The sequence below is a fragment of the Myxocyprinus asiaticus genome, chromosome 11, assembly GCF_019703515.2.
Source record: "Myxocyprinus asiaticus isolate MX2 ecotype Aquarium Trade chromosome 11, UBuf_Myxa_2, whole genome shotgun sequence".
In the NCBI taxonomy this organism is placed as follows: domain Eukaryota; kingdom Metazoa; phylum Chordata; class Actinopteri; order Cypriniformes; family Catostomidae; genus Myxocyprinus; species Myxocyprinus asiaticus.
This window is the reverse complement of record NC_059354.1, coordinates 1,460,202-1,486,189: the sequence shown is the minus strand read 5'-3', so window position 1 is coordinate 1,486,189 and position 25,988 is coordinate 1,460,202. Positions and strand designations below refer to the sequence as shown.

At 38.4% G+C, this 25,988-nt stretch overlaps 1 protein-coding gene across 3 annotated transcripts in view; it reads right to left on the bottom strand.

Annotated features, from left to right (window-relative positions):
* osbpl6 (oxysterol binding protein-like 6) overlaps positions 1-25,988 on the bottom strand; it is a 367,626-nt gene that overhangs the window by 155,949 nt on the left and 185,689 nt on the right. For all 3 annotated transcript variants that reach the window (XM_051710487.1, XM_051710486.1, XM_051710488.1), the window contains one exon: positions 10,054-10,157. In XM_051710487.1, coding sequence (XP_051566447.1) covers positions 10,054-10,157 — 104 coding nt within the window. The remainder of the gene's footprint in view (positions 1-10,053; positions 10,158-25,988) is intronic.

Sequence of the window (25,988 nt, the reverse complement as noted above, 5' to 3'; positions counted from 1 at the left end):
GTGGCCCAGCCAGAGCCCAGACTTGAACCCGATTGAACATCTCTGGAGAGATCTGAAAATGGCTGTGCACCGACGCTCCCCATCCAACCTGATGGATCTTGAGAGGTCCTGCAAAGAAGAATGGGAGAAACTGCCCAAAAATAGGTGTGCCAAGCTTGTAGCATCATACTCAGAAAGACTTGAGGCTGTAATTAGTACCAAAGGTGCTTCAACAAAGTATTGAGCAAAGGCTGTGAATACTTATGTACATGTGTTTTTTCCCGTTTTTTTTGTTGTTTTTTTTTTATAAATTTGCAAAGATTTCAAACAAACTACTTTCATGTTGTCATTATGGGGTATTGTTTGTAGAATTTTGAGGAAAATAATGAATTTAATCCATTTTGGAAAAAGGCTGTAACATAACGAAATGTGGAAAAAGTGAAGCGCTGTGAATACTTTCCGGATGCACTGTGTATATATATAAAAGAGATGCACAGGTAGCTGTAATAACCTACCGGCCTGCTGCACCTTCACCAGTGCCTTCAGCCCAGCTGCGGGGTCATCAGCCAGGAACCACCTATCTTACATTTTTTCCATTAATCTCCTGATGGTGGGGCAGCGGTCCGGGATGTCTCCCTGTCACCCCCCGCAGCTGGACAATGGATCCCCTCCAACACCTCTCATTCTTGTCTTCCCATCCAGACATCCTTCACGAATTACTTGCAACCAGGGTTCTATATGTCATAATACCTCGACATGACCATATGCACCAGCCTTTTAGCCAACTGGCACTGAGATGCGTACTCGGTGCCCTACTGGCACTGGCACCGTATCTCTCTGTGACTCAGTGCCACTGGTTCCATATGGCATACTACTTCAGCACAAGCCCTCATTACATATCACCCAGGTTCCCTATTCCTCAGTTTCCTACTTCTGAACCCCCAATTTTTGTCTTTCCTTCTTTAACCATAGCAGAAAGTCCCTTTCTCAGCTTCCTCTGCCAATTCCTTCAAATACCTTTTTTAAGCTCAATCATTACTATTTTCCTTGCTGAAGTAAACCACAACACTACATCCGGCCTCAAGGAGGTAATTGTAACCTCTGTAGGAAATTTTAGCTGCTGGCCAAGGTCGAGCATCATTGACCAATCACTTCCAGGTGCCAAGATTGATCTGGCTTCCCTCCATTCTGTGCCTTGTGCGGCACCTCCCTTTTTAACAAAATCAACATTCTACTTCTGGGGAGGATGGTTGCCTTTGTTTGCCTTTACATTATGCACCTCTAGGATCTCTGCCAGCTTCCACAGGACCTGATCATGCCGCCACCTGTACCATCCTTGTGCCAGGGCTGTCTTGCACCCAACAAATATGTGCTGTAAGTTTGCCCTTGGGGCCTCACAGAGCGGGCAACTCTCCTCTTTCTCAAACTCGCCATACCACAGAGACGAATTCCCAGGGTTTTATATGGTATCATAGGTGGATCTTATTAGAAAACTTAACCTTGCCTGTGGTATCTTACACAGCTCAGCCCATCCTAACCACTGTCAGATGTCCCCTCCCAAATGGTCCAGCACCCTTGCTGCTGCTGGCTGACTGCCCTAAACGTATAGCCTTCCTCTTCCATCCTAGTTACTTCCGTAACTACCACTGCTTTCCTCTGTTTTTGGGAGGCTGCTGACCACAGTTTGGGAGCCACCCCACATCCAAGGCCTGTTCTTCCTCACTGTGCTCTTCCAACAGTCTCTTGATGCTTTAGTCTTGAAACAACCTGGTTAATGACCTCCTCTGCCTGTTCGGACTTGAACTTGACCTGCCCTCACTGCCTGGCCTGTTGATTCCCATAGCTCAAAAACAAGATTTTAGATGCAGTTGTAAAAATTTCTTCTAAACGATGCTACATCTGAAAGACAATGTGTAAGGCCTAGCCACTTCCTGATATAACTGTTGGCCTTGGTGTCCATCCTTGCCACTTCAGAAATCTCACACATTTCTAGCGGATGGTAGTGTGTAAAATGGTAATACCAGTCCTTGAATTTGATGGGAGATCTTATCCAGGCCCTATTTCAGTTGCTTCAGGACCAACTCTGCCATGTGTTTGTCTAAAAGATCTGCTGTGTATTCTCTCCCTAAACGTCGAATAGGCTTCTCTGCCACAACCGGGATTCTTTCTCCCTCCACCTCAAATGAAATCCGATCATCTTTCACCCCTTTCTAATAGAAAGACTACAAGATTTAGCAGTTTTGTACATACAGCAGTCTGGAGGATGCTTGTGACATCCATATAATTGTGCAGAGCTGGCAATCTCACCCCAGATTGTGCATGGATTCCTTGGACCATTTGTCTTCCACCAATTAGAATGATCTCGAATGCAGCTGTGAACAGGATAGGAGAGTTTGAACATCCCATCGCTATTCATTTTTCCAGTTGCTGCCATCAAGTTGTGCAGTCCTGTGTTGCATGGCATATCTTCAGGTCCCCATAGTAGCTGTCTACCAAGCTCCTAATGCACTCTGGTACATGGAAAAACTCCAATGCATAGCTAGCAAGCTGATGTGGAACTGATCCATAGGCATTTGCCAAGTCCAGTCAGACTACATGGATGTCTTATCTCTCTTGGCAGACTGGATCTGCTCCCATATTACTGACGCATGTTTCACGCACACAGGAAAACTTGGTACGCCTGCCTTCTGGCAGCTTGTGTCTATGTATCCATTCTTCAGGAGCTAGTCAGACATCCTCCTTGCTACCATCGAAAAGAAAAGCTTTCCCTCCACGTTCAATAGAGCAAAACTCCTAAACTGACTAATGTTGGTGGATCCCTGCTCTTTGGGTATGAAGATGGCCACTGCCCTTCGCTACTCCATGGGTATTAACTGCTTTTTCCAGGCAACCCTCAAAAGTCTCCACAACATTTTAAGAACCATGGGTCACTTCTTATACAGCTTGTATGATACATCATTCGGGCCTGGGGCTGAAGTTGCTCACTCAGCTTAGGCAGATCTACGACAAATTCCACTTCTGGCTCTACTGTCCATGGGACATATACAGGGGAGCCAAGCAGGATGTCTTTGTAGGGGTCACCAAATTGCTGTTCCATGTGGTCTTCTAGTTCCTCTTTTGCTATCGCCAGCTTCCCACTCCTTTTTTCTTCCAGCAGGTTATTGGAAAAATTAAAAGGATCCTTGATGAATTTCGCCCTTTCATGCTCCTTTCTTCTCCGCTGTCGGATTCTCTCTGCCCTCCTCAAGACCGTTTATCTAGCCCTTATGCCATCCCACTATACCTTCAAGCCCTCCTTCTCCTGCTCCTCTGCCTTACGAAGCTGCCTCCACTCTTTCACAGGCTGAAGTATCTCCTCTCTCTGACCCATCACCCTGGGACCACTCTTCCTTACTACTGTTTCACCAAATCTACCTATGCATTCTTCGTACACAATATCGCTATTATATAACATATTAAGCTTGGCTTCCACACTTCCAGTAAGGGCATTCTCCAAGGTGGAGCACAGGTCCTTATCTAGTCTGCTCCATGCTTCCTTCCTGCAGGCTTCGGGCATGCAATTTGTGAACAGTTGTCACACTTTGCTTGTAAGCATCGAGGAATAAATTCTTATTGGATAAACTTTTGTTTTTTGCTATTTGTTTGTAGATGAATAAGGAGTGGAAAGTGATTGAAAATACATAGGAAGAAGGTTTGTGAGAATGAAAGGATGAAAAAATATTTATTTATTAAACATGTTATGCCAGCAGAGAAGGCTTTGCTGGCCCTGAGAAATCGGCACTGCTATTGATGGACTACACTCTAGAAATGTAATACACAGACAATCAACGAATTGCCTACAAAAGCCTTCATCAGCCAACTAACAAAGGACAATGCATCTATATGTGCTTCTGCAGTTAGTCCAGGATGAACTTCAAAGACATTAGTCATTAATCTTGCAGTTTATAAAAAAATCTTTGTTTTAAACACTGACCCTTAACACTTAGTTTAATCATTTTAAACCATAACTTGCACTATACATAAGTAATACTGGCATTATATTCATGCTGTTAGCCAGAGGGCAACTGGCCTCCACAGTGAGCCTGGTTTCTCCAAAGGTTTTTTTTTCTCCAGTAACCAACATCTTATGGAGTTTTGTGTTCCTTGCCACAGTCACTTTCAGCTTGCTCACATGGGTTCTAAATACAATTATTATTTAATCTTTATACACCATTTACAATCATATTTAATCAAACTACACTATGATCACTCTAAGTATTTATAGATATTACAGTTTAATTTTTTGTTAATGCATGATATGTAAAGCTGCTTTGAAACGATGTGAGTTGTGAACCCTTTACCTGCAGTGAGTTCTTCAAAAGCTGCACATGCAGCAGGTGAGTTTAATAAAGTTTCTTCACTGGCAAATTAAAAGATGTGGTGTTGTTTGAAGGTAAATATTTCACTTCATCCAGTGCTATTTTTGTTCTCTAAAGTAGCCTATCATTCCATCACTGTTTTACTGGGTGAGAAACTGCTTCAAATGATTCAGTACGTGAGTCAGCTGTCCGCATGTTTCAAACTGAACCGCAAACAAACCCATTTAGACCATTGTGGTAACCCATTTGAACAATTCACTGAAAAGAACCGACTCAAACGATTGATTCAAATGAATGGGATATCTCTACTTTCATTCTGATTCTGATACCAGATAGAGTAGTCTACATGCTGAAAGTTTACTGACTTGAAATTTTACTCAACATGTACATTTTCCAACTCATTGTCATGGCCACACACTGGATTGGGTATGTTCCTCTGTGCTCAACAATCTTTGTATTGGGAGCCTTAGATGGTATTTCTGACCATAACTTCATCAAGTTTAGTTTCAGTTGTTATCTCTTTAAATCATGTAACAAAAAGCAGATATCATAATATAAAATCCATCAATTCGTTATCCTTCACTGATTCTATTTGTACTTCTGCACAGGAGCGTTGCGAGGGGGGAGGCTTTGGGGGCTTAAGCCCCTAATGTATTATCCCAAGCCCTGATGTTTTCTTGAAGATTCACACACGTTTCAGTTCACAAATAAAATATGTTGAATGATTTTGTTTGCCAGTAGTATGTCTGTACGTAATGAAAAGCAGTGGGCTCTGGCCTTGGTACTGTAGCTTATCGCTTGCTTGCTCATTCATTCAGTTCACTACAGAAATGATAGTCAGCTGGGTTTTAAAGTCCTCACATTTATAGCAAGCTGTTGAACACTACCTTACAGTTTACAATGTGACCTGGTAAGTTTAAGCTATAGTTAAACATTATATGGGGGAAATAAATGAACGATATTCAGTTAAATACATTTTAAATGTATATAACTACACGTATATTGCAACAGAACAATGTTCCTGTAAATTTTAAAAAGAGCTAGATATTAGAAATATTTTTATTTAGGTTTGATAAAGCCAGCTAGGTAGCTGTCTGACATCAGTAGTTACTGTAATGTTACTTACCTAAAGTACTTGAGCTAGCTAACTAATTTGTTTGTTTGTTTGTTCTTTTGTTTTTTATGCCAATAACAGTCTGGATACTTACAGCAGTTGCATAATGCAACAGCCAGAGGAAAACAATTAAAAGTGGTTGTATATCAACAGTATTTGTTGAAACAATTTGTTGAATTTTTAATGAAACAATTAAAAATTGATTACTAAACTTGTCATCAGTAACACAGGATCACGCAGACTTTGCTCTCATTTTAATAGAATCTTAATACCAATAGAAATGACATTCACGACAATTTGGAACTCTTTTGGCGTGGCCTCAAAATTATACTTTTGGGAAAATTTTGAAAGGGAACATAACTGATCATGGTCATTAAGCAACTGGCTATCAATGAGAATATTATTACTCAACCAATTCACAGAGAAAAGTGATTTATTCCTAATATGAAGCTATTGTTAAATCAGCGATTAGGAAGTTAACAAGTGAATTGTCATAAACACAATGTAAATACGTTAGAGTAGATACTTTACCTCCATGCCATGTAAACAAATAAATATAAATATTCTAATAAAAAAATAAATAAATCTGTTTAGCACCACACCCTTTCTTTACTTGTGTGATTGTGTCATAATTGTGTTTGTTCAAAATGTTTAAAATGCAATAAATATAGAATATTGAAGGTGTTGGTGTAGTATACACTACCAGTCATTACACATTTTTCTGTATTTCAAAATTGTTTGGGGGGTGGGGGTGGGGTGTCCTCTCTAGGCTAAGCCCCTTATCTCTTAACGCCCCTGCTTCTGCACTCTCATCCTCTACTAACAGGGTTGGGAGGGTTACTTTTGAAATGTATCCCACTACAGATTACAGAATACATGCTGTAAAATGTAATTTGTAACATATTTCGTTAGATTACTCAAGGTCAGTAACGTATTCTAAATACTTTGGATTACTTCTTCAGCACTGGTAGATTTCTTTCACTTGTTTTGACTATAAAAACTCTGCCAGTACAGTAAGACAAAATACACATGTTAAAAATATATTCTCTGAAAAACCTAAATATCTTATGCAGTGTTGTTTCTAAAATAAGATAAATCAAATTGATCTTTAAGGATTTTTAGATATTTGTACAGGAAAACAATACAAAAATTATTATCAAGAATACGATTTTTGCCCTAATATCAAAGGACTTACTAGAAAAAAATTAATTATGATCCAGCGTGAATTTTCTTGATAAAAAATATGATCAGGCCTGATAACGTGCATGTAAATGGCTAGAAATAGCATTTTAGCATAGCGTAAAGCTGACAATTGACACAAGGTTTATTTCTATTTCTTCTGCTCCAAACTTACTTCAGACTTACTTCTCTGTCTGCTCGTATGAATGTAACACATCATAAGAAAGTGTTTCACCGCTGTTCAAATGCACTTTTGATCGCATCATTTATATGTATAAATGTTTTCCATCTGAAAGGACTAAATATTAAATTAATTAAATGACAATAAAATGCAAAGTAATCTCTTCAGTAATCAAAATACTTTTTGAATGTAACTGTATTCTAATTACCAATGATTTAAATTGTAACTGTAGTGGAATACAGTTATTTATATTTTGTATTTTAAATACTTATTCCCATTACATGTATTTTGTTACTCCCCAACCCTGTCTACTAACCTCTCCTGCCCTGATGAAATTCTGTCTTTATACACTGCAAAAATTACCTAAATTCTGGAAGACCATGCACCTTTTAAGTGTGGACTGGTTCCTTCTTCTCATTCCTCATCATGGTATACTCCTGAATTGTGGGCTATAAAATCAGCGACATCTAGAAAGGCTCTTCAGAAAAACTGTTTTTTATGTTTACTCTGTGGCTCTCTATGATCATATTTTTATTTAATTTTTCAAATGATTCAGTTTGTGGCCTCTTTAACACTTCTAAGGTTTCTAAGTATTCTGAAATTTCTCATACCCACCCCTTGTTATGTTGCTGAGCTGATTGATGAAACTTTTCAACGTGTCAACTCGATCCTGCTCCAACTTCTCTTCTTAAAATCTCTCTTCATGTTATCATTACACCAATCTCTCACCTGATTAATACTTCTTTTGCCTCTGGTATTGTTCCATTAACATTTAAAAACTGCTGCTGTCACGCCTATACTTAAGAAACCTGGTTCTGAGCCTTCTGTAATACAGAATTACAGGCCTATTTCCAACCTTCCATTTGGGCAAAGCCCACCTCTGCACCCTCCTAGATCCAGCCCGGCTGCTGATCGGGAAGGCTATTTTCAACTATATGCCGACTGCTTAACTGGTTAAACTATCTTTTATTCTGTGTACACGTCATGTTTATAACAATACATTTGGTTTATACATTTCTCACAGGCCTACTTTTTTCCATCCTAGCTATTCTTTTACATCGTACCTGTTATTGGTTATCTTTTTCAACCGAACAGCTGACATATTAGATTATATGCTAATGCATATCGTGAAATACACACAACTTTTCAGCAAATTATTTTTCTCTCGTAGATTTGGCTTACCTGTTAATTATTTTCAACAATGTCCTTACTGTTTTAATGTTAAGTACCTTTTAGAACAGGCTGTTAGGGTTGCTCTATTGGTCCTGCACTATTTGTTCAATTGTTTTCAATAAATATGCCTGTATTCATTAACGTTGCTAACACTGAATGTGTGTCAAGTTCTATATTTAATGTACAATGATTGTAATGCAAGGCAAGCACGTCGCAGATAAAAGGCCCTTTTCAGCAGAATTTTATGTCGGATTTGGCTGTAGATTAAGTATTTTAAATGGGTCGCATAAAGAACGATTTTTTTTTTTCTTATTTTTCTGAGAGTTTCTTTCTTTTTAGACTTGTCGACTCCAAAACTTACATTTAAATTTCAATGATATTAGTCTTCCGCACATCCCTAATTGCACATTGCTAATCCAGCACATCTAATGTCAGGTTCAACCGGATAGCAGTTAGTGAATAAGCTACAGGTTTTTGTGTTGAAATACTGCACACAAAAGAGACACATCTGTTGAGTGAACTGACCCCTGAGTGTTGATTGTAATTGAAGATGGAATTGTGTTGAAGATGTACCTTCTGTTGCAGTTTTGCATCTTTGCTGACACTTTTAGTCCTCCATCTTCTGCTCACATGCTTTTCTTAGTCAAATCTACAGTTACTCTAAATGGCACACACACACACAGTAGAGGAGTGATAGGTTTAATAACAGAAAACTGAAGTTTTGAAAGCATTGTTAGTGACAAAAGCTATAAATGTGTGACAAATGGTCTGGGTTTTATCTCATGAGCAGAAGTGATGAGAATGATATCAGTGAAAATACTACAATAACAATCATGCTCTTGTGTTCGAGGGATTCAGGATCACAAAGTCTGTGCTTCTACAGTGCTGCAGTACAAAGATCCACACACATGTGTCTGTAAAACTATAAAGCAATACAAACACAAGAGATACCTTAGAAAAGCTATTTATTACAGTGTAAAGAGTAAAGTCTCTGCTTAAGGGAAAGGAGGAGGTGGGAACCAGCTGAGCAGTCAACGTAAACTTTGAATGGTATAAAAAACAATGTAAAACACACAGACACATGCGTCTCTCTCTCTCTCTCTCTCTCTCTCTCTCTCTCCCTGCTGGCATCTCCGGCTCGTCCTTATCCCCCTCCCGGCTGATTAGGACAATTCAGTGCCGGGCGTACGTCCTCACGGCCCAGCCACGCCCTCCTCCTCATCACACTCCTCCACCACCCGATTCAGGCCAGGGAAACCTCCGGCTTGACGTACTCCCCTCCTTTCCTGGAGGGGAGATGTTGCCCTTCCAGCCGTCCTTCTGCCGGCAGGTCTTCCCCTTCCTCTTTGGACCCTGGGAGAGATGAGGGGAGGGAGAGGGGAGAGGGAAAGAGCGAGGGGGAAAGACAAAGAGAGAAAAATGTGGCTCGCCGGTCCCCGGACACGCTGTCACCTGGTCCTCAGCCACTCCTCCACCCCCCTGGCGGACAACAGCCGCTCCTCCCCTGGTGGACGGCAGCGGTTCCTCCACCTCCCGGTGGACAGCCGTGAGTCCTCTGTCCCCTGGCGGATGGCAATGGCTCCTCCGCTTCCTGGCACATGGCAGAGGTTCCTCTGGCTCCTGCCTGACGGTAGCGATTCCTCCATCCCCTGGCGGACAGCAACGGCTCCTCCTTCACCTGCCGGATGGCAATGGCTCCACCGCTTCCTGGCAGATGACAGCGCATCTCTCCTCCTTCCCTGGTTTCGGCACCAATGTAATGAGTAAAGTTTCCGCTTCAGGGAAAGGAAGCAGTGGGAACCGGCTGGGCAGTCAATGTAAACTTTTTATGGTATAAAGAAACTGAAAAATAACATAAAACACAGACATGCGCACACACAGCGGCCGTGTGCATCTCTCTCTCTCCCTGCTGGCGTCTCCGGCTCATCCTTATCCCCCTCCTAGCTGATTAGAACAATTCAGCACCGGGCGTGCATCCTCACGGCCTAGCCACGCCCTCCTCCTCATCACATACAGCCATCTGACTGCTGTTGCTATGTGTGTGTGTGTGTGTGTGTGTGTGTGTATACCTGCATGTCAGTGAAATTAGGGGCTGACTGTGTTCTCTGTAAGATCTCCAAACTCTGCAGCAGTTGACTCAATTCTAGAAGACTAGACTGGCAGTAGGCGAGTTCTGAAACACACACACACACACACACACCTGTTAATTTCTATAGGCTTTTAGTAGAGGAGTTGAAAAGCTCACGTGTAGCATTTAAATTTAGACAGAGGATCAGCATACATTATGTTTTCCACAAAGAAATTTAGTGTATTTTTAAGACAGTCATGATTTTTTGCATTGTAATATTATTTTCATGACAGTTAAGCAACCCCTCCCCATTACTGTATTGCAATAGTTTCTTTGTAATTCTGGTGATTTTCATTAGATTCTCTTTACTGTACTTCAGTACATTAAGTTAAATCAGTATAAGGGTGTTTCTTCAATTTTGGGCACTTCTAGAAAGTAAAGTCTCATTAAAAAAAATGTCTCAATCTCTCAGTACTTTTTTAAATTTGCTACTGCTCATTGACAAATAAGGTTGTCCGAGGTGATAAGAATGAGAAATATTTGTAAAGAAATCTAGTTTAAAACATATGTGTCAAGTTCTACAAATCTAATCTTTGTGTCCAATTTGGTTTCATAAATTGTTGGTAAAAATGTATTGCACTATAGAAAACTACAGAAAAGAATCATGAATGTTTTGATTCAAAAGTTTGACAGTTTTCTCAGTGTTATGTTTTTTGTCAGCATTCACAACAAAATGTCTCCCTACAAGTTGATTACACCACATGACTTTGATTTAATGGACAAAAGTTTTTCAAATATTAAGCATATTTTAAAAGAATTGTTTCACTGCTTATTTTTTATTTATTTTTTTAAGGTAACAATAATACAAGACAATTCAGCACTACTCGTGCCAATATTTTTCATTTTTTATTTTTTTAAGAATATCAGATTTTAATGAGACTTTGATTTTCTTTTATTGTCTCTGGATGGTTCCACCACATGACAAAAAAAATGAAAAATGTTGTGTGAATTGCATTTTTTATGTGTTTTGTAATAATTTAATAGATCTGGACCAAAATAAAATAGTCACATCATTGACCCTACTAACAATGTCCAACAATGTCTGTAAATGCATCACAGGAGATTGACATCATTTTTGTCAAACAAATTCTCAGCACAGTGTCATTTCCACCATTCTCAGATTCTGTATAGTGATTAATAGAATTCTGTGCTGGAAATGATGCTGATGGAAATAAAATTTGTAACAGTTTAAAAAAAAATAAAAATGGACGACTCCTTTGTCCTGTTAAGGCTAATTTCCAGTGGCAGAAAAAGTACGGATTTCTTTTACTTAAGTACTGCTACTGAAGAAATAATTAACTTGAGTACAAGTAGAAGTACTAAGAAATATTATGACTCAAGTAAGAGTAAATAAGTAGTTTGCCAAAAAACTACTCAAGTAATTACGTTACAAGTTACTTTATGAAAATTATATTATATATAGTACAGGTGCATCTCAATAAATTAGAATGTCGTGGAAAAGTTCATTTATTTCAGTAATTCAACTCAAATTGTGAAACTCGTGTATTAAATAAATTCAATGCACACAGACTGAAGTAGTTTAAGTCTTTGGTTCTTTTAATTGTGATGATTTTGGCTCACATTTAACAAAAACCCACCAATTCACTATCTCAACAAATTAGAATACATCATAAGACCAATAAAAAAACATTTTTAGTGAATTGTTGGCCTTCTGGAAAGTATGTTCATTTACTGTATATGTACTCAATACTTGGTAGGGGCTCCTTTTGCTTTAATTACTGCCTCAATTCAGCATGGCATGGAGGTGATCAGTTTGTGGCACTGCTGAGGTGGTATGGAAGCCCAGGTTTCTTTGACAGTGGCCTTCAGCTCATCTGCATTTTTTGGTCTCTTGTTTCTCATTTTCCTCTTGACAATACCCCATAGATTCTCTATGGGGTTCAGGTCTGGTGAGTTTGCTGGCCAGTCAAGCACACCAACACCATGGTCATTTAACCAACTTTTGGTGCTTTTGGCAGTGTGGGCAGGTGCCAAATCCTGCTGGAAAATGAAATCAGCATCTTTAAAAAGCTGGTCAGCAGAAGGAAGCCTGAAGTGCTCCAAAATTTCTTGGTAAACGGGTGCAGTGACTTTGGTTTTCAAAAAACACAATGGACCAACACCAGCAGATTACATTGCACCCCAAATCATCACAGACTGTGAGAAACTTAACACTGGACTTCAAGCAACTTGGGCTATGAGCTTCTCCACCCTTCCTCCAGACTCTAGGACCTTGGTTTCCAAATGAAATACAAAACTTGCTCTCATCTGAAAAGAGGACTTTGGACCACTGGGCAACAGTCCAGTTCTTCTTCTCCTTAGCCCAGGTAAGACGCCTCTGACGTTGTCTGTGGTTCAGGAGTGGCTTAACAAGAGGAATACAACAACTGTAGCCAAATTCCTTGACATGTCTGTGTGTGGTGGCTCTTGATGCCTTGACCCCAGCCTCAGTCCATTCCTTGTGAAGTTCACCCAAATTCTTGAATCGATTTTGCTTGACAATCATAAGGCTGCGGTTCTCTCGGTTGGTTGTGCATCTTTTTCTTCCACACTTTTTCCTTCCACTCAACTTTCTGTTAACATGCTTGGATACAGCACTCTGTGAACAGCCAGCTTATTTGGCAATGAATGTTTGTGGCTTACCCTCCTTGTGAAGGGTGTCAATGATTGTCTTCTGGACAACTGTCAGATCAGCAGTCTTCCCCATGATTGTGTAGCCTAGTGAACCAAACTGAGAGACCATTTTGAAGGCTCAGGAAACCTTTGCAGGTGTTTTGAGTTGATTAGCTGATTGGCATGTCACTATATTCTAATTTTTTGAGATAGTGAATTGGTGGGTTTTTGTTAAATGTGAGCCATTATCATCAGAATTAAAAGAACCAAAGACTTAAACTACTTCAGTCTGTGTGCATTGAATTTATTTAATACACGAGTTTTACAATTTGAGTTGAATTACTGAAATAAATGAACTTTTCCATGACATTCTAATTTATTGAGATGCACCTGTATATATGTTTCCATTTTTAGAACACAAAGACATTTTTGTTCTTGAAAGAAACATATGCTTCCTTTCACCAAGGATGGATTAAATTGATCAAAAATATTCAAAATCATTAATTGCCAATATTATTGCGGTTTGAAATAATTGTTTTAAGTGATTTTTTTTTTTTTTTTTTTTTTTTAATGTACCTGTGATGGCAAACATATACTGTTTCACCTATTCCTTACAAAAGCATTCTATAGTGATAATGTGGTACTCAAGAACATATTCTTATTATTAGAACAATTTAAAATGGTTGCGCTACCATGAGGAAATAATACAGTGGGGTTTTTCCCCATTTGTTGAGGTATTGAGTTCTTACAAGTTGCTTTACACCTGCAAGTCAAATTTTGGTTTTAAAAATAGGCAAACAGAAAAATTTCTCCTGAAATTGAATTTTCTCCTAAAATTTATTGTTTTAGAGAGATGAAGGCTATTCCATGAATTACTGTTTTTTTTTTTTTTTTTTTTTTAAAAAGAATCTCTAACCAGGATAGAGAGGGATGTGGATGGCCAGATGCAAAACAAAAAGACAAGTAAATCACAGTCTCTAGTTTTAGGTCCAAAACTTGCAGTTTCTAAATGCCAAAGACCTGTATTGCTGCAAGAGTAATCTTGGACAAACAGAAAATTTAAAGAACATTTATTTAAATAGAAATAGCCATTTGTAGCATTCTAAATATATCTAAATGGTCTCTAAACTACATAATGTGCATTGTGATTGAAACACATTCCTATTTCAGATTTATTCTCATTCACGTATTTCCAAGTATTTTGGCTATTAAGTTAACATACTGTAAAAAACTAATATAATGCAATATCATAGAGGAAATATATCCTCTATGATATTGCAGCAATTTTCCAAATATGGAATGAGATTATTAAGCAAACTGTTATCAACTCCTACAAGCCAACTGAATAAAATAAGGCAAAAATAAACATTTCACACAGTGTTTAGTGAGAGATATGATTGATTCAAACACTAAGAGTGGTTGTTCTGTATATGTATTATTGTATTACAGTTGTAATAATAAAGTCTTAGTTAACATTGTTTATTTAACACATTGAGATATTATTAAGTAAATTGTAGCATTTGTTGAAATTATTTTTGTAATTTCTCATACCTTCTTTATATAACATCCATACCTTGCGCACCTTTGGCCTCTAGCGGGTGAGACAGGACAGGTAAGTACAGTAAAGCACCGTGAGCGAAAGTGTTACCCGCTAGAACAGTTTATTTTGAACAAGAGGGGCGAACGGTTACAGAATTTAACGCAGGAGTACAATATCGAACTTGATGCGGACTGATAGAAGTGGAGTGCCCGTCTGTGTGCGCGATGGTGCGAGGAACCGGACGGCGGGAAAAAAATAATGTTCAGTAAAAAGTCAAAAGAAGATTGCAATGTATGTAATTGTAACTATATCAGATATTATTAATAAAACATGGGAACTCGTTGCGTGGGCATTTTTTGCCACCATATTTGGAATCTCGGGGATATTTTTGTCAATTTCAGTGGCATTTTTGCACCGAGTCCCTGTTAATTTCCGACACTATTGGCATTATATCTTTCTAGGTATTTAAAAACTTTGTTTTAGACATACAGTAGCAAGTAAAAAAGATTCCCCACATATATGTCAAACTACATTGTGTTTAGGGATGTGCTGAACGACTCATTTCACTGACGTTTAAATGGAAATTTTGAAGTCGACTAGTCTAAAAAGAAACCAACTTTCAGAAAACAGTAAAAAAAACATTGTTTATGCAACCCATTTAAAAATGCTTAATCTATTCCAAATCCAAAGCTATAATTCCACTGAAAAGGGGCATTTATCTGCGACGAGCTCACCTTGCATTATGATCATCGTACATTAAATATAGAACATGACACGCATTCACTGAATCCATGTTAGTGAATATTTATCAGGTATATTTATTGAAAACAATTGAATGAATAGTGCAGGATCAGTAGAGCAACCCAGCCTGTTCTAAACAGAATTCACCATGTAAGAGTTACTTAACATATTAAAACAGTCAGTTCATTGTTGAAAATAATTAACAGGCAGACTAAGTCAAATCTACGAGAGAAAACAAATGCGCTGAAAATTTGCACGTATTTCATGATGTGCTGTCATGCATTAGCCATTGATATAATGTGACAGCTGTTCTGTAAAGAATGTTAACCAATAACAGTTATGATGTAAAAAAAAAAAAAAAAAAAAAAATAGCTATAGGATAGAAAAAATAGGTCTGTTATGTAGCATACAATAAACCTAATGTATTCTAAACATGACGTGCACACAGAATAATAGATAGTTTAACCTGTTAAGCAGACGGCACCTCTTTGAAAATATTTTCTAGGCTGCTTACTTAAAATCATAAATTTTTTGATGAGCAAAATTAACACGTCGACATGGTCCGATGAAAGACTGGAATTGACTCACCTGAGGCGGCTATCCTGCGCTTGAAAAAAAACCTGCACAATGGAAAAATAGCGTACAAGCATGCACAGATGTAAAGAAGACGCAAATGTGAAAACATCCATAGGGACTTTCAAATGTTTGGAAAACCGATTCCCGCACCACCACCAAAATGATTTCATAACTACTTTGCAGAGTTTTCTTGTCTAGCGAGAGGACATTTTCCAGCACGCGCCACGAGTGAGAGACGGAAGAAGCATGCGCAGCCTGAGGTGAAATGAAGTATCTGCTCCAGATATCCTCTTTTTTTATATATATGATATTTGTATTATTAATTCTATTTAAACAATATCTCCTGTTATTGTTCACTATTTGTGAATTCAGGTGACGTGGTCCTCCGGTCCGTAATCAGTGTTTTTTCATAGCGACTCTTCATTTTTTTAATGCGTATTGCTCAAAAAGTTGTACACATAGAAGAGTGAAACCGCTTTCATCTTAACCAGTCTGATTTGTGATTTTTTTCACAGCAAAGTTTTTGTCTGTCAACTCTTGTTAAGTTTGCGTGTCGAGAAGGTGAAAAATAAGCACAATTTTTTTAACGGCTATTTCCATTAAACCCGCAGTCTGTGACCATACACATTCAGTTGTTTTAGATAGAGCACGATTTGTGAAAACTTTCACAATCACATTTCACCGCGTTTCATTGTGTCTTACTATCCTAATTGCCTTGTATAATAAGAACAATATAGTTTGTGTCAATAATGGTCTTTTGCCATAGAGAAATCAGCTTATCTCTAAAAAACTGATGACCTAGGTCATACTAGGCTCAAATAGTCCTTCATGGTTTGTGAAATGTTTCACAGATCAGTTAATATCAGTCAACCAATATTTCAAATTTCTGAGACAATAACGTATTAGAGAAATCAGTATTTAGGTATTGGGAGGTGATGTTCTTAAAACACTTTGCTTATAATAAGTAGGAAGCCAACTAAATGAGTAAACTCCATTTGTGAAAGTTTTTACAAATCATGAAGATCAACTTAAGCCTAGTATGAGTATGAGTGCTCAATTATAGGCCTTTTACTATTTTTATGGCTTAGATCATTAATATTTCACAATGCAAATATGCACTTTTCCATCAAAATGAATGAAATCCATTTGTGAAATTTTTCCCAAATGCAATTCTATCTGAAAGTAATGTTCTTACACTGTAAACACCAATGCTCAAAGTAATTAATTGTATTGAGTAGGGAAAAATTAAATCATTCAAATTAGTTCAAATAAATTAATCTTGATGAGTATTTAGAACTTTCTCTTTCTTTTGAGTTCATGAAACTGACACCTTTTAAGTTCATAAAACTTAATTTTAGTTTTTGTTTGGTAAACTCAAATTGGGCAGGGGTTTCTTGTTCCCAGCATGCTTTGCATGGGACTCGATAGGGAAAGTAAATGTTAAAATGAAGTGTTATTTTGTGTGTTTTTGCAAGGGGGAAACTTGTTAGAGTCTGTTGTTTTGTTATGTTGCCATTTAGAAGATTTTCTGTTATGTTGGAGTTTTGAGGGTTACCATTACGATGAAGATTGGAGCTTGAGCTTAGATTGAGGACCGATACCAAGTGTGTTGCTTATGTACTGCTTTATCCATTATTAAGCAAGTCACTAGTCAGACTTAACTTGGGTGAATAAAGTGATGGAAATAACTGATATTTGTTGCAAATAAAAAAATCTGGTGATTTACTCAAAATTTAAAGTTAAGTGCCATCAAAATGTATGAGTTACCTTATTCAATTTTTCAAGTTAAGAGCAATTAGCATGCATAAATAGTACAAAAATCAAAACCTAACAGTTCCACTTACTTAAATTTGGAATTTATTAACTTAAAAAAATTGATGTAACTGAATACCTCACATTTTTTGCGTTCTGATAACTTATTCGGTTTACAGTGTATTATAAGTAAAGTGTTTTAAGAACATCACCTCACAATACCTAAATACTGATTTCTCTAATACGTTATTGTCTCAGAAACTTGAAATATTGGTTGACTGATATTAACTGATCTGTGAAACATTTCACAAATCATGAAGGACTATTTGAGCCTAGTATGACCTGATAGGTCAACAATTTTTAGAGATAAGCTGATTTCTCTATGGCAAAAGACCATTATTGACACAACCTATATTGTTCTTATTATACAAGGCAATTAGGATAGTAGACGCAATCAAATGTGGTGAAATGTGTTTGTGAAAATGTTCACAAATCGTGCTCTATCTAAAACAACTGAATGTGTACGGTCACAGACTGCGGGTTTAATGGAAATAGCCGTTAAAAAAATTGTGCTTAATTTTCACCTTCCCGACACGTGAACTTAACGAGCTGACAGACAAAAACTTTGCTCTGAAAAAATTCACAAATCAGACTGGATAAGTTGAAAGTGGTTTAACTCAGGGCCATGAATTCTGGGCCCCCGACTCTATATTGTTCTGGGCCCCTTTCATATTAAAAAATACAGTCTAAAATTTGTTGTGGGCCCCCCTGGACCTGTGGACCCCTTGAATCGTTACCACCGTTCACCCCATTAGTTACAGCCCTGGTTTCACTCTTATAGGTGTACAACTTTTTGAGCAATTTGCATTATAAAATGAAGAGTCGCAATGAAAAAAACACTGATTATGGACCGGAGGACCACGTCACCTGAATTCACAAATAGTGAACAATAACAGGAGATATTATTTACATGTCTACAGCAGTGCTCGGCAGATTTATAGGCAAATAAATTCTAAATATCGAACCACAAACTATCTTTACCTCGGTGGCCTACCTGCGGTTCAGAAGACACTGAGTTTTGTTTCATCCCCTGCCACACAGGTGATAAACGATCATAAAAGCACTTGAACTTCAGCTTTCAGATTTAAACTTAGGCTTCTGCAGCGTGCAGTAATAAAGTAATGGGGAGACAGTAAAGCCTAACTTCTTTACAATAAAACCCTACCATCCAGCAAGAATGTGTCTGTGTCAGTGTGCGTATCTATTCATTTTTAATTACAAAAGATAGACTACATCAGAATTACAGTTGTTGTCTGTTTGTGTTTGTGGGAGAAAAGATTTTCATTTTATTAATTGCTTGGCACCTTATTTTTATCTTTGTTTACTGTTATTCTGTCAAATTTTATTATTATCATATTTGATTTTCTTGTCAGTAATTGTTTTGTGTATTAATGCTTTGGTAATATTGTATGTAAACACAATGATGCCAATAAAGTACTTTTATCAAAATTGAACTGAGAGACCGACAGAGAGAGAGAGAGAGAGAGAGAGAGAGAGCGAGAGAGAGAGTATGTGTGTGTGTGTGTGTGAGAGAGAGAGAGAGAAAGAGAGAGAGACTGTTCACACACACACACACGCACACACACACACACACACACACACAAATAAGCAGCATTGACATGTAGCATCATTTTTGTTAGTTCCATCAAATAAGACATCTAATAAGATATGGTCTTATTTGTCATAATGTGTGTAAACAAAAAGCTTGACACTCCATAAATAGCCTATGTGTTATACTAACCCTAAATATTTTTACATATTAATTTATTCAATGTTGAAAACAACACTGCTTTTAGCAAAATAACCCTAACTTTACAGGAGGACAGTTATAACTATTGTAATGTAATGTATGCTACTGTTCATGTGTTGCATTATTGTAACTTTACAATCAAGTGTCAATCAAGGCAATCACTGCAAATAAAATTGCTACCTATAATACTAAATAGGACTCAGACTCTGCACTCAAAATGGTATATTATACACATTATATTTGAATATTAAAATGTACACTACCGTTCAAAAGTTTGGAACTTGCCTGAAATATTTCTCATGATCTTAAAAACCTTTTGATCTGAAGGCGTATGCATAAATGTTTGAAAAAAAAATATAATTGTATCAACATATTAATTTATTTAATTACAAAACAAAAATTTTATATAAAAAAAAAATAATAATAATTACAAAAATAATTTTTTTTTTTTTTGAAATGGATGACTTGGACCGAATAATTAAGAAAAGCAGCCAATAAGTGCCCAGCATATAGGTGGGAACTCCTTCAATACTGTTTAAAAAGCATCCCAGGGTGATTCCTCAAGAAGCCGGTTAAGAAAATGTCAAGAGTACATTTCTGCAAAATCTAGGCAAAGTGTGGCCACTTTAAGATGCAAAAATATAACACAGTTTTGATTTATTTTGTTTTTGTTTTTTTGTCACAATATAATTCCCATATTTCCATTTCTATTATTCCATAGTTGTGATAACTTTACTGTTATTCTAAAATGTGAATAAATAAATAAATAAAGAAAGAAAGAAAGAATGAGTAAGTGACCCTAAACTTTTGTACATCACGAGTTCATAATCTTAGAAACATTAATTAACAAAATAAGGTGTATTTAAATATTTAAGTTGCCTATATTATGTTTTTTTCCCCCCTAATTTGGGTCATTGTCCCTCAAAATGTTTGTTCTATCAGAGATTATTTAGCAGAGATGGATCTCACGCGATCCATTAACGCCACAGGCAGCTGTCAGATGCGATCAGTAAACGTCACAGGCAGCTCTCACCTTGATATTTTTGGTCTTTTTGTGTCTGGGGATTTGAATTGATGCAAAGCCTGGAGAACAGTGTACATTCTGTGTTAATAACAAAATAAAACTTACATTCTACATAATGCAAGTTTCTTTCTATATAATGAATATAATATACCAGTAAATGCTCACCACCAGAGGACTCCCTCGCCAGAATTCTAGTAGCACTACAATTCTCAGCATGCCCACCTGGACTGATTATGCTCACACCTGTTCCCTATTCCAAGGACTATTTAAGCACTAAGCATTCTAGGCTCAGTGCAAAGTCTTGTTCTGCCCCAGCTAACATTTCTGAGTGTTTATACTGATTATTTTGTCTGCCTGTATTTGAGTCCTGCCTGTTTACCTGTCATTTTGATTCTCTGCTGCCTGCCTTTTGATCACGTCTAGATTTATACTTTGATTGTTTGATGCTTGCCCTGTACCTTGCCTGTTTATTGACCTCGACTTTCATCTATCTACTCTGTTCTATTGCTGGAGATTTAACCCTGCCTGTTTATGATTTGCACCTTTTCTAATAAAACTGCACATGGATCTTAACCCCAGTTCTTCGGAGTCTGTGTTACAGTTTTAAAATGAATTTATTTTATTTTAACTTATTTTTTCACATTCAAAAACATTTGATATAACTGGTGAGAAGTTAAGTAGCCGAATTCAGCCTTGTGTGACGATGACAGGTCGAGTGATAGCCGAGTGACAGATTTAGCGCTTATAACTTCATCCCAAAAATTCAGAAATGTTTATTTTATTTTTTTGTTTGTACTTTGTAATTGTGGTGAAAACTTTTTGTAGCTAAGCTGAATACTTCATTTTTAATCAACTCAACTGTAACGTTTTTAATCAATTATCTATTTATACTTAAAGTTCTGTAACAAGAGTAGTTGTAATTCGTTACTTTCCACCTCTGCTAATTTCATAGCTAACATTTTATCCTAAATACACACTTTTATCCTAAATACACACAGTAAAATAATATATTCACACTTTTTGTATCATTTGGCAAATTTCATCTCTGTTTACAAATAATATTTACCTTGAATTTTCATTATCTTTTTCAAACATCACTTATTTCTTTAAACATCTTATTTCATGCTCCCCACTGACACTTTTGTCCATTTAATTCAAAAGTACACTAACTTTTAAAAAAAATTAAAAAGATATTTGGTGCAAAATTGTTTGGTGAGGTGGAAATGATGCCACAACTATGGGACAGTCATCATTTTTGAAAAATGGATAGAAATCATTTTCACACAATACATTTTGGAAAGGTTTGTTTATTTTACTCTTTGTTAAGATTATTACCATTTTAAACATGTAATAATTTATATTTTTATAATGGATTTTCATAGTTAAATATTAAAAGTCTGGGTCTAGGACAAGGCTAAAACATTATTCTAACAATTATATGTAATTATTTCTTAATTACTCTGCTTTAAATGTTTTTTTGTTTTTTGTTTTTTTGGCCGTTGCTTAAGTGTCATGAATATAATCACAAAAATATATATAATCTACAACCAGTTCTCAGGGGCTTCACGTATTTCCAACTGTGCTGAAGATCTCATCCACACATTATCACTCTCGCTCTCTGTCTGCATAGGGTACAGAATCTCTCCTCTACTGTTTTTGTCTTCTCACAAATGGATTCTCTGATTATTGAAGTGTAGGCTTAAAACATCTGTGCTGATAAATCATTTGAAGGACTGATTAATTTTATGGCTGCATTGATGACTTGCTTGAATATAATCACAGTGTTAGCCTAACCCTAACCCTAAGGACAGTCAACGGGTCCTCAAATAGGCTTAATTTTCTTTTTCACAATTCCTGACCTTTAATCGTAGAAAACATCCTCTGTCTTAGGTCAATTAGGATCACTACTTTATTTTAAGAATGAGAAATGTCAGAATAATAGTAGAGAGAATGATTTATTTCAGCTTTTATTTAGTTCATCATATTCCCAGTGGGTCAGAAATGTACATGCACTTTGTTAGTATTTTGTAGCATTGCCTTTAAATTGTTTAACTTGGGTCAAATGTTTTGGGTAGCCTTCCACAAGCATCTCGAAATAAATTGCTGGAATTTTGGTCTATTCCTCCAGACAGAACTGGTGTAACTGAGTCAGGTTTGTAGGCCTCCTTGCTCGCACATGCTTTTTCAGTTCTGCCCACAAATTTTCAGTTGGATTGAGGTCAGGGCTTTGTGACGGTCATTATGGCAAAACAGTTACATTTTTATTTTATTAGACTAGAGGAATGTAATGAGGAGGAGGCGGAAGCCGAGGAAGAATCCATATGCGGATGTTTATTCAAACAGTCCATCAAAATCCAAACACAGTGTCAGAAAAACAGGCAGTGAGGTCAAAAACACAGTAAAGCAGTCCAACCAGGCAAACAGGCAAAAGGCGAGATTCAAAAGAGAAGTCAAAACACTAGGCAATAAGGCAATGATATAAACGCTTGGTAAGGCAGATGATCTGGCAATACTTCGCAATATGGGATGAGCATGCATGGCTTATATACTAGGCAAACAGGAAATGACATTACAGGAACTGATGTGGCAGGAAACAGGAAATGACAGTTCAGAATTCAGGTGAGGGCTCCCTCTGGTGGGCAGGAGACCACTCAGATGTTACAGAACCCCCCCCCCCCAGGAGCGACTCCTGGCGCTCGACGTGGACGTCCCCGTGGTCGTGGCGCTGGGCGGTCTGGCCTGGCTCGATGAAATTCCTCTATGAGTGAGGGGTCCAGAATATCAGAAGCAGGTATCCATGATCTCTCCTCAGGCCCATATCCCTCCCAGTCCACCAGGTATTGGAGCCGACCCTCTCTACGCCTCGAGTCCAGCAGCATGTTCACCCTATAAGCTGGCGATCCGTCAATGTCCAGTGGAGGCGGTGGTTCTTGAGACTCAGCGTTGGGATCAGCATTCAGGTGGACCAGTTTGAGGAGCGAGACATGAAATGATGGAGAGATACGGTAGTTAGCAGGAAGCTCAAGCTGATATGTAATCTCATTTATCTGTTTTACGATTTTGAATGGACCAACATACCTTGGGCTGAGCTTCCTGCTCGGCAGACGTAACTTGATGTCCCTCGTAGAGAGCCAGACCCTCTGTCCCAGTTGGTAGCGAGGACGTGGGCGCCATCTTCGGTTAGCCTGGAGTTCTTGCCTTCGTACAGCTCTTTGAAGATGGACATGAGCGCTATCCCATACCCTCTCGCTACGACATATCCAGTCGTTGACCGCAGGAACAGAGGAAGGTTCGCCAGACCACGGATACAAAGGAGGTTGATATCCTAGCATGCATTGGAATGGTGTTAGTCCTGTAGAGGCATGGGTTAATGAATTCTGTGCATATTCTGCCCATGGCAAGAACTCTGCCCACCGATTCTGTTCCTGGCTACAGTATGTTCTCAGTTCTCTTGATTCAGTCTCTTGACTTGACCGTTTGACTGGGGGTGATATCCTGATGTCAGACTCACTTTGATATCTAATTGTCGGCAGAAGGCTTTCCACACCTGAGATGTGAAATGAGTCCCCCGATCAGAGACGATGTCTTCAGGTAAACCATAGATGCAGAAAACCTGGTGAAACAGGGCTTGAGCCGTTTCCATGGCGGTTGGCAGACCCTTGAGGGGAATAAGACGGCAAGACTTGGAGAATCTATCAATGATGACAAGAATTGTTGTGAAATTTTTGGATGGAGGGAGATCAGTAACAAAGTCTATTGACAGGTGAGACCATGGACGTTGCGGGATGGGTAGTGGTTGCAGAAGACCAGATGGCAGTTCCTTGGGGGTCTTCGATTGTGTACAAACTTGGCAGGCTTTCACGTAATCAGTTACATCTCTGTTCATCGTTGACCACCAGAAAGTGTTGTGGATTAATTTGATTGTGCGTGAGATACCTGGATGACCTGAGGTGATGGAGGTATGAACCCATTGCATGACCCGTTGTCGTAGTTCCTGGGGAACATATTGTTTGTTCAGGGGGCACATAGCAGGCAGAGGATTTTGCTGCGTGGTTCTTTGGATCTCCTCCATGATGTCCCAGTTCACAGGAGCGATAATTACAGAAGAAGGGAGAATGGGTTCAGGAGAATGAACTTGGAGAGGAGGGTCATGGCGTCTGGAGAGGGTGTCTGCCTTGCTATTCTTACTTCCTGGGCGATATGTCACAGTAAATTGGAATCTTGAAAAGAACAGTGACCATCTGGCCTGACGTGAGTTTAGTCTCTTTGCACTCTTTACATACTCAAGATTTTTGTGATCGGTGATAACCTGGAACAGGTGAATGGCTCCCTCCAACCAGTGTCTCCACTCCTCTATCGCAGCTTTCATGGACAGTAACTCCTTATATCCAACATCATAGTTTCTTTCGGCAGAAGTGAGTTTTCTTGAAAAAAATGCACACGGGTACAACTTAGCTGGTTGACCCTGACGCTGTGACAGTACTGCTCCAATTCCGCAGTCAGATGAATCCACTTCCACTACAAATGGGAGGTTAGGGTCAGGGTGTTTCAGGATAGGTGCCGAAGTAAAACTTGACTTGAGTTTTGTGAAGGCGATGGTGGCTTTGTTTGTTCACTTTAACTTGGATGGTTTCCCTCTCATAAGAGACGTCAAAGGAGAGGCGATCATGCTGTAATTCCTGATGAAACGCCGGTAGAAGTTGGCAAAACCTAGAAATCTTTGAAGTTCCTTGATTGTGGATGGTTGGGGCCATTCTGTGACTGCCTGGATCTTGGTAGTGTCCATCTCCACTCCCTGATGACTTATGTGATATCCCAAGAACGTTGTTTTCTGAACATGGAACTCACATTTCTCAACTTTTACATAGAGTTGATGCTTAAGAAGATGAGAGGGGATGTTTTGGACATGTTCAATTTGTTCAGCTTCCGACTTTGAGTAAATCAGGATATCGTCAATGTAGGCAATAACATACTGGTTCAAGATGTCTCTGAAGATATCGTTAATGAATGACTGAAACACAGCTGGCGCGTTGGCTAGCCCAAACGGCATCACCAAGTACTCATAGTGACCTCTGGTGGTGAGAAATGCAGTCTTCTACTCATCACCCTCCTTAATCCGGATGAGATTATAAGCGCTTCTTAAGTCTAACTTGGTGTATATCTTTGCTTCATGAAGTTGTTCCAGGGCAGCAGGAACAAGAGGGAGCAGATAGCGGAATTTTACCATCACGTTGTTAAGTCCATGATAATCAATGCATGGTCGTAGACCTCCGTCCTTCTTCTCAATGAAGAAGAAACCTGCTGCTGCTAGTGAGGTTGAAGGTTGAATGAATCCAGAGTTAATAGCCTCTTCGATGTAATCTTCCATGGCTTGAGATTCTTGATGCGATAGTGGGTAGACTTTATTCTTAGGTGGCATGGCATTGGGCGGAAGGTCGATGGTGCAATCCCAGGGGCGGTGTGGTGGTAGCTGTGTAGCTTTGGATTTGCTGAATACCTCTAAGTAGTCGTGATAGCAGGCAGGAATTTTGGGACTGGGGGCAGTGAACGGACTCTCAACACTCGTGGCGAGACATGGTCTTGGCATATTGATGTTCATGCAATGGGTGAGGCAGAATTTGGACCAGTGAGACAGTTCTCCATGATACCATGATAGTACAGGATCATGAACAGATAACCATGGATGTCAAAGGATGATTTCATACCTGGGTGAGTCAATGATGTAGAGTGATATGTTTTCACTATGGAACAGACCAATCTGTAGCTGTGCAGGTGCAGTTTGTCGGGTGATACCTCCCTCAATGGGTTTATTGTTGACAT